Here is a 10,163-nt window from a genome sequence, read left to right as displayed (position 1 = left end):
ACCAGTGGAAATACGTACAAGGACACCAGTGGAAATACGTAGGACACCAGTGGAAATACGTACAAGGACACCAGTGGAAATACGTACAAGGACACCAGTGGAAATACGTACAAGGACACCAGTGGAAATACGTACAAGGACACCAGTGGAAATAACTGGTATCTTATTTCCATTAATAAGACATCCTGACATGTTACATCCTTGTACGTATTTCCATTGGTGTCCTTGTACGTATTTCCACTGGTGTTCGTGTACGTATGTGAGCTATGGTGTGTATATGTTGTACCATCTACTGGTAGAAATAAACATTGTTATTATTATTATTATTATTATTATTATTATTATTATTATTATTATTATTATTATTATTATTATTATTATTATTATTATTCTGATAAAATATTTATAATATACTTGAGAATATTTGAGAAAAATTAAGACTTAATGTATTATATCCCAAGATAATAATTGTATATATCCTTCTTTAAGACCATGAAGCGCTAAATTCTCATGGGTATTTAGCGGAAAATATATTAAAAGAATATAAAATCGTTTATGTTTTTACTGAAATATTTGAGAGAAATTAAACTTAAATTATTATATTTCAAGACAATAACTGTATTAAAATTTTTTTAAGACCATGAAGCGCTAAATTCTAAGGGGCAGAAAGGTTAAAATAGTTTATAATATGGCGGGAAAATATTTAAGAAAAATTAAGATAATTATATATGAAGAAAATATCAGTATTTAATCTTCTTTAAGAGCATAAAACACTAAATTCTAAGGGGCAGAAAGGTTAAAATAGTTTATAATATGGCGGGAAAATATTTAAGAAAAATTAAGATAATTAAATTTAAAGAAAATATCAGTATTTAATCTTCTTTAAGACCATAAAACACTAAATTCTAAGGGGCAGAAATGTTAAAATAGTTTATAATATGGCGGGAGAATATTTAAGAAAAATTAAGATAATTATATTTGAAGAAAATATCAATATTTAACTTTCTTTAAGACCATAAAACACTAAATTCTAAGGGGCAGAAAGGTTAAAATAGTTTATAATATGGCGGGTGTTGTAAGAACCAATAAAGTGTTGCCACATAAGTGTGAGAGAGACACTCACCGGCACCTCTCTTATTATACCACCAGGACCGGGAGCTACACTCAACCACTCACTCTAACACCTCTCTCACTCCTTCAACACCTGCTAATACAGCTTTGGACAGGTATTTATACTCCTGCACTTGTTAATTCACTTGTTTTACACTTATTTACACTTACGATTTACAATTATTTATTTTGACTCGTTAATATGTTAATTTAACACAAAATTATTAGTTTTTTCAGTAAATTTTGGAAAATATCTGCGAGTCTGTCCAGGAAATTGTAATGTTAATTATAAGTTAATTTACAGATGTTTTATTTACATTTGTTGGCTGAATTTACAGATGTTTTTACCTGTGTTTATAATGTTTGTTAATTTGTTAATGTTAAATGAGGTTAATGTGAGTGTTTGAGGTGTGACAAGCTGTTATGACCTCTATTACCAGGCTGGTGAGGGTGCTCTTGATCCAGGGAGATGGAGTTAGGTTCTTCCCAGGCTGGTGAGGGTGCTCTTGATCCAGGGAGATGGAGTTAGGTTCTTCCCAGGCTGGTGAGGGTGCTCTTGATCCAGGGAGATGGAGTTAGGTTCTTCCCAGGCTGGTGAGGGGCTCTTGATCCAGGGAGATGGAGTTAGGTTCTTCCGAGGCTGGTGAGGGGCTCTTGATCCAGGGAGATGGAGTTAGGTTCTTCCCAGGCTGGTGAGGGGCTCTTGATCCAGGGAGATGGAGTTAGGTTCTTCCCAGGCTGGTGAGGGGCTCTTGATCCAGGGAGATGGAGTTAGGTTCTTCCCAGGCTGGCGAGGGGCTCTTGATCCAGGGAGATGGAGTTAGGTTCTTCCATCACCTCATTACGACGACCTAATTTCGTAGACCCGAATATATTTTAAATATTTTTTTTAAGTTTAATTTCCGTCTCTATTACGACGACCCTAATGGAAATAAGTCCGGCATTTATTGGTTATTTTGGATAAACTTTCTTATTTCTTGCTCCCCAGGCGCTGCGTGGGCCCCTACAGGTTTAGCGCTGGAAAATTTTTATTACGATGACCCCCAGTGGTAATCTGGTAATTTTTTTGGTTGTCGTAAATTTTAGCAGTCATTCCCCAGGTGCGGTATGGGCCCCTGCAGGTTTAGCTCTTTCCTAGGAACATGACCAGTAAGATAAGATAAGATTTCTTGATGTTGGTGAGGGGCTCTTGATCCAGGGAATTTGATCTGTGCTCTGGTTCCCTGAATTAAGCCTGAATACCTTCCATCCACCCCCACGTGTGCTGTATAATCGTACAGGTTTAGCGCTTCTCCGTGATTATAATGTCCCCAGGATGCCACCTACAGCAGTTAACTAACTTCTAGGTATCTAAGATAAGATATTTCGTTCGGATTTTTAACCCTGGAGGGTTAGCCACCCAGGATAACCCAAAAAAGTCAGTGCATCATCGAGGACTGTCTAACTTATTTCCATTGTGGTCCTTAATCTTGTCCCCCAGGATGCGACCCACACCAGTCCACTAACACCCAGGATGCGACCCACACCAGTCCACTAACACCCAGGACCCACACCAGTCCACTAACACCCAGGATGCGACCCACACCAGTCCACTAACACCCAGGATGCGACCCACACCAGTCCACTAACACCCAGGATGCGACCCACACCAGTCCACTAACACCCAGGATGCGACCCACACCAGTCCACTAACACCCAGGATGCGACCCACACCAGTCCACTAACACCCAGGATGCGACCCACACCAGTCCACTAACACCCAGGATGCCACCCACACCAGTCCACTAACACCCAGGTACCTATTTGCTGCTAGGTGAACAGGACAACAGGTGTAAGGAAACGTGTCGAAATGTTTCCACCCTCCGTGAATCGAACCCGGGCCCTCCGTGTGTGAAGCGAGAGCTTTAGCCACCAGGCCACCGGGCTAGGTGACTTGTAGAAAGTGCCGCAAGACTTGTTAATATGTACGGCCTAATATGGGGTTCAACCCCTGGTTCTCTTGAGAATAAGAAGGCACACTACAGCGACTGGAATAATAATCACATACACACATAACCCGCACGAAGGAGAATGAAACTTGTGATGTTTTGGTTCGACCTCGCCCATTAATTAGCCACACAGGTCCACTTTGTTGTGAGTCGAGTGTATTAGTCGCTGCATTACTAGGTGTGCATAATGCAGATGAAAAATACAGCAAAATTATCTTCCATATGTTTTACAAATTACAGTGGACCCCCGGTTAACGATATTTTTTCATTCCAGAAGTATGTTCAGGTGCCAGTACTGACCAAATTTGTTCCCATAAGGAATATTGTGAATTAGATTAGTCTATTTCAGACCCCCAAACATACACGTACAAAAGGACTTACATAAATACACTTACATAATTGGTCGCATTGGGAGGTGATCGTTATGCGGGGGTCCACTGTAGTTTGTAAGTCATTTACAGAGATACAATATTACACACTGCAGAATAATTACGTATTACAAAGGCATTACAGATGTACAGTATGCGACATTTTTTTGCCAAGTTTTATTTGCCTGGCAGGTACGTAGCAGCCAGTTTATAGGTTGTCACGGGGGCGTTGACCTCCCCCCCCGAACACACTCCAGGTAAATTCCAGGTTAAACCTGTAAAAATGTCCTCCCCTTCCTTGGATTGAATCTGTTCGCCTCCCGTTCCCCCATGCATTGCATAAGCCTAATGGGTTCAGTGGTCCCCCATGCATGTAATATGAAATGAGCCTCGGGTGAGCAAATTGGTAGCAAATATACGTGTTGCATCTGGCAACGTGGTTAAATGTTAAGTTATCTGGTTGCCAGGCGATAAAATATTCGTCATTTATTTTATATTATAAATTGTATTTCATTTCATCATACTAGTTATACAGAGGTAAAATACGATGACTTAATGATAGCCCCAAAATACAGTAAGTTTATTCAGGTATACACAAATACAGTTACATAGATTATCATACATAGCAGCATATGTGTAGAGAACTTGGGATAACCCAGAAAAGTCGAAGTAACTTGTTTCCATTAGGGTCCTTTAGAACCCCCGTATACACTGATTCGTTATCCATGGTTTGTTATCCATGGTTTACTGTGGCCCAAAAATACGTACCTCTTAATTTTGCACACTAATGGCCCCAAAGCACAAAAATAGAAAACCTGGCAGTTCTTCAAAGCTCTAGAAAAGCTTCCCATCAATGAAAGTGATAATTCACTGCTTATTGTGCATAATTTATCAATTGAACTTTATAATAGGTATGTATGGGACTTGTATACGTATAGGGTTTGCTACTATCCATGGTTTCGGTATCCACGGCAGGTCCTTGGAACATATCCCCCATGGATACGGGGATCCTACTGTACTCAGATCATGTATATCTAATGGGCTGGTCTGTGTTATGACTGGAATATATTGTTCTTCCATGGTAGACTGAACACTGGGTATGTATAATTATAGCATAAAGCAAGATACACTGTTTATGGCCGAGTCAGGCATAAAATGCCTGAGTTTCTTCTACCATTTATTATATAGTTTACCACATGGGATCAAAAACGTCGTGGGAATTGCATATTTATTATTAAACTGCAAATTTAAGAAGGTAATGGCTCATGAAATCGCAATAGTTCAATTTTTAATAAGTACAGAGCAGCAGTGGCAAATTTGGTACCTACCATTGGCTCTCTTGAAAAGATCAGTTTCTCGCAGTCACAACTTTTGCTTTATTAGTCGCTAACATGTACAGAAATTTTCATTATATTCGAAGCAACTGTCATATAGTGCATTTGCTTTCTAGGTAAATATAGTTATTGAAAATAACTGCGGGGAGACTCGAACCTTCTACCTTCTAGAGTTTTATTGGTACTCTTGGGTATCTCCTAGTATGGTGTAACACTCAACTTTAAAGGACCAGGTTGAATCCTGGGCAACGTAGGACATGGTGCATTTCCTAATACCTGTTTACCCTGTTAGGTAGTAGTTAAGACAGTAGTATTAAGAATGGTAGAATTACTGACATAATGTTAGGTAAAGAGGACACAGATGCAACTAATGTAACATGGAAAATCCTAGAGGGACTAGTACCGAACTTGCACACGAAAATCACTCGCTACGAAAGCAAAAGACTTGGCAGACGATGCAACATCCCCCCAATGAAAAGCAGGGGTGCCACTAGCACGTTAAGAGACCATACAATAAGTGTCAGGGGCCCGAGACTGTTCAACTGCCTCCCAGCACACATAAGGGGGATTACCAACAGACCCCTGGCAGTCTTCAAGCTGGCACTGGACAAGCACCTAAAGTCGGTACCTGACCAGCCGGGCTGTGGCTCTTACGTTGGTTTGCGTGCAGCCAGCAGTAACAGCCTGGTTGATCAGGCTCTGATCCACCAGGAGGCCCGGTCACAGACCGGGCCGCGGGGGTGTTGACCCCCGGAACACTCTCCAGGTAAACTCCAGGTATTATTGTGGCAGTGCTTGACTAAGCTCCTGGAGTCCAAAACATTACCACAATAAAATGTCACATTAGTTGCACTTGTGTCCTTTTACCCAACAGTTAAGACAGTACCTAGGAGTTGGTAAATTATTATGGTTCACATTCTGGGACAGGTCATAAAATGAACCCAAATAGAAATACGAATCATTGCTTCGCTGTACAGATTATTCTGTTATGAACCCACCCGGGTTCAGTGTCGCTACATCTAGACTCTCTTTCACTTAATAGCTCTGAGTACAGCTCCCAACTCAAACAATTATATAAGTGCGTAAGCGCTTTTGTAAGTATTTTCGTAAGTGCGTAAATGCTTTTGTAAGTGTGCAAGTGCTTTTGTAAGTGTATTTTTGTAAGTGCATAAGTGCTTTTGTAAGTGTATTTTTGTAAGCGCGTAAGTGCTTTTGTAAGTGTATTTTTGTAAGTGCGTAAGTGCTTTTGTAAGTGTATTTTTGTAAGTGCGTAAGTGCTTTTGTAAGTGTATTTTTGTAAGTGTGTAAGTGCTTTTGTAAGTGTATTTTTGTAAGTGCATAAGTGCTTTTGTAAGTGTATTTTTGTAAGCGCGTAAGTGCTTTTGTAAGTGTATTTTTGTAAGTGCGTAAGTGCTTTTGTAAGTGTATTTTTGTAAGTGCGTAAGTGCTTTTGTAAGTATTTTTGTAAGTGCGTAAGTGCTTTTGTAAGTGTATTTTTGGGGGTCTGAAATGGACTAATCTTATTTACATTATTCCTTATGGGAAGCAATTCTTTTGGAATCGGCACTCGAACAGCCTTCTGGAACAAATTAAGTTCATAACTCGAGGTACCACTGTATTTTTTTGCTATAGCAAATATCGATGATAAGTTAACACTGAGAATGGTATTAAATTTACATAGTGTACTAATTGTGTGTTTTCCATAGATAATGGCGGTTGCAGAAGTGAGATGGTGGATAGGGTTATCAATCGTTGCCCTCCTCACCATGATTGGGAGAAGTGGTGCCGTGACAATAATGAGTATTGATTTTGGCTCGGAGTGGATGAAAGTGGCAGTAGTTGCTGTAAGTATAACTTGACTTTTGGATGCTAGTCTTTATCTGAGGAAATAAGTTAGTGTACTAGTTTTAAAACTTTATTTAGGTTTTCAGGTAGTCGGCTTAGGGTCGGTCACCAAAGGCAACACTACCGTGCGGAAAATAATAATGGTATTTCCTTCCCATTAATGGGTATAAACTTTTCCACCTAAATATTATCTTCACAATAATTTCTTCATTTATACTACTATACCAACTAATTTTAGTTTTCTTTCCTGCTTAATGAGATTTTCTTTAGTATATACTTTTATTTAACCTTCATAAGCAATCAGTAACCTCTTTTTTTTTTTTTTTTTTTTTTTTTTTTTTTTTGACTGCATTCCTCAAGTGAGTACCACATCACTGTTGCATATTCCAACTATGGCCCAGTATGCACTCGAAACAGTTTTTTTTTAACATTTCTCTATCCATATATTTCAAAGACTTTTATAATTTACTTGAGTAGCATGCGAGTTTCACGTTTTTTTTTTTTTTTATTTTCCAATGACGATTTTTTTCTTTTTTTGTTGATAGATCCTAGGTCCCTCTTTATGTCTGACACTTCCAGTATTTTATCAAATCTGAGTTTACTCAACCATTTTTATTACACAGCGTTAATCTACAGTACCATTTCAATATCATTCTATCACTCCATTTATTTAATTTATCCAAGTCATCCTAAAAAAATAATTTTTCTTATTTATTGGACCTAATATTTTTGCATCATCTATAGACATAATCATTTAATTGATTCTGTAAATCATTTACGTATGTAGATTAAAAACATTATTGGGGAAATACAGATCTTTTTGGTGCCATACTTGTAACATCTTCCTGACATCTTCCCACTGTAACTTTTTTCCTATTACTGTTTGCACTGTTTCCTCAAACAGAAAGTTTCTCTTCCATTTCCATTTTAATTCACCATTTATTTCTGCTAGGTTTTGAAGTTTCCAGTATTACTCTCATGGGGAAACTATGAAAAGATTTTTTAAAATCTTGGCAAAAATAGTTTTCCTATCCATTCTTCTCTTGAATAATTTGTGCAAGTCCTAATAGTCGAATATTTGACTTGTTAGAATTTCCAGACGTAAAAGCGAATTGTTTACTTCTTGGTAGGTTGTTCTCGGTATCGTGTCCACTTTTCTCCTAGTGGTTTTTTCCAGTACAGTGGACCCCCGGTTTACGATATTATTTCATTCCAGAAGTATGTTCAGGTGCCAGTACTGAACGAATTTGTTCCCATAAGGAATATTGTGAATTCGATTAGTCCATTTCAGACCCCCAAACATACACGTACAAACACACTTGCATAAATACACTTAAATAATTGGTCGCATTGGGAGCTGATCGTAAAGCGGAGGTCCACTGTATATTTACAAAAATGCTAGTCAGTGAAACTGGTCTGTGGTGTAAAGGGACCTTCCTGTCACTTTTTTTAAATGTTGGCACAATATGTATGCAGTCTTCATTTGTCTGCCAATTTTCCACCTTGAAGTGAAATAAAAACTTTCCTTGGGGGATATCTGTTTTTCCTCACATTCTTTCCTCTTGTAGTACTATCTTATCTGGTCATTTATTTTTTTCTCAGTATCCAGCAGTAGTATTTTGTTTAGCTACCTTATTCTCTAATTCGTTTGTTTTGGTTTTAAATCTGCTACATATACACCTACCATCTGACTTACGGCCGAGTTCGGTTCCGAGAAACTGGTCGTAAGTCGAACTTCACTACTGAATATCAAAAAAACATTTTTGTAATGACTTTATTTTATTGTTTTATTTTGGTATTTCATGTTTTACTTTACTTTTTATGCTGTTAGCACTGTATTTTATACTGTAAGGTTTAGGATAAACACTGTGTACAACACAAATAGTTGTTTATTTCCCAGAAATTTGGCATAAAAAACACGGTCGTAAGTCAAGTGGTCGTAAATCGAGCAGGTCGTAAGTCGGATGGTAGGTGTATATCCTCTTTTATAAAGACTCCCTGAAACTTCCTGTTTAATGTCTTACTCATTTTCTCCTGTTCAGTGATTGTATCTCCATCCCTAATTCTTTGTATTGTATTTTGTGTATAACATTTAATTTACTTTTTTTTATAACTTGAGAAATCATAATGACATGATTGTAAACAAACCACAGTATGAGCGGGGATTGAACCCACAGTGTTTTAAACTCGCTTGCTGCGAGTTCGATCCCTGTCCGTACCGTGCTTTGTTTACTTTTTATCTTGATCTTAGCTACTGCAGTAGGACCTCTGTATCCACTGATTTGGTATCAACATTTTCAATTATCTACGATTTACTGTTCCCCAAAAAATCTCTTAATTTTGCATAATAATGGCCCCAGATTGCTAAGTAGAGAAGCTGGCAGTTCTTCAGAGCCTAAGAGAAGCTGTGAAGTGCTTCCCATCAGTGAAAAAGTGATAATTGTCCATTTATTGTGCATAATTTATCAATTAAACTTTATAATAAGTATGTATAGGACTTGTATATAGGGGGTGCTCTTATCCGTGGTTTCGGTATCCACGGCACGTCCTTGGAACATATCCCCCGTGGATACGGGAGATGCAGTACGTATTACAGAATACAGTACAGTACAGTATTCTGTAATACAGAATATGTACTTACTGTATTCTGTACTACATTGTTTATTTAGTCTTGTAATTATGAGTATGCAAGTATGTACTAATAAGTATTGTTATTAATTTAACAGCCAGGAGTGCCTATGGAAATAGCACTTAACAAGGAATCAAAGAGAAAGACTCCTGCGGCAATCTCGTTTCGTAATCATGAACGGACATTTGGAGAGGATGCCTTGACAAATGGCATTCGCTTTCCTGCTACAAATTTCTTTTATTTGCTTGACCTATTGGGCAAGAAAGTGGACAACCCAGTGGTTAAACTCTATCAGTCCAGGTTCCCGTTCTACAACATAGAAGCTGATCCTGATAGGGGCACTGTTGTCTTCAGATATGACGAGTGAGTGTTTTGTTTTTAACCCTTAACCCTTAAACGGTCCAAACGTATATATACGTTTTTTCAACATATGAAAGTATGTAAAAAAATGTAATTTTTTTGTGTTACATTTGAAAAAGTGTAAAAAAAACTTGTCTATTTTTTTTTTTGTTATTGAAAATATGTAAAAAAAAAAGTAGATTTACTTTTGGAGCAATACGAATTTGAATGTCGATCTGTTTGGACCGTTTAAGGGTTAAACTTTCCAAACAGATCTACATACACATGCGTACTGCTCCAAAAGTAGATCTGTTTTTTTTACATATTTTCAAATATAACAAAAAAAAAAAAGTAGATCAAAGTTTTTTTACGCATTTTCAAATGTAAAAAAAAAAAAAAAAAAAAAAATAAAGCTCTACGTTTTTTTTACATTCAAATGTTGAAAAAACATAGATCTGCGTTTGGACAGTTTAAGGGTTAAGCTTAAAATGTTCATTTTCTGAAGTTCTTCTTTTTTTCCTGTGTATACAGGGTGGCCCATAAGTTTGTT

The 10,163-nt window shown here is 37.6% G+C and overlaps 1 protein-coding gene across 1 annotated transcript; it reads left to right on the top strand.

Annotated features, from left to right (window-relative positions):
* Nucleotides 1-1,081: 1,081 nt before the first annotated feature.
* LOC138855465 (hypoxia up-regulated protein 1-like) lies at nucleotides 1,082-9,653 on the top strand. Its single transcript, XM_070104941.1, has 3 exons — nucleotides 1,082-1,226; nucleotides 6,507-6,644; nucleotides 9,372-9,653. Exons 2-3 carry the CDS (start codon nucleotides 6,510-6,512, stop codon nucleotides 9,639-9,641), a joined length of 405 nt encoding a protein of 134 aa, XP_069961042.1. The 5' UTR covers nucleotides 1,082-1,226; nucleotides 6,507-6,509; the 3' UTR covers nucleotides 9,642-9,653.
* Nucleotides 9,654-10,163: the final 510 nt, after the last annotated feature.

The sequence above is a fragment of the Cherax quadricarinatus genome, chromosome 95 (assembly GCF_038502225.1).
Source record: "Cherax quadricarinatus isolate ZL_2023a chromosome 95, ASM3850222v1, whole genome shotgun sequence".
NCBI lineage: Eukaryota > Metazoa > Arthropoda > Malacostraca > Decapoda > Parastacidae > Cherax > Cherax quadricarinatus.
Note: the sequence above shows the minus strand (reverse complement) of the source record. Positions and strands in the feature narration are given on the sequence as shown.

Coding starts and splice junctions, on each gene's coding strand:
- LOC138855465 (XM_070104941.1), top strand. CDS start 6,510: ATGGCGGTTGCAGAAGTGAGATGGTGGATAGGGTTATCAATCGTTGCC. Junction 6,645..9,371: donor TGAAAGTGGCAGTAGTTGCT/GTAAGTATAACT, acceptor TTAATTTAACAG/CCAGGAGTGCCTATGGAAAT.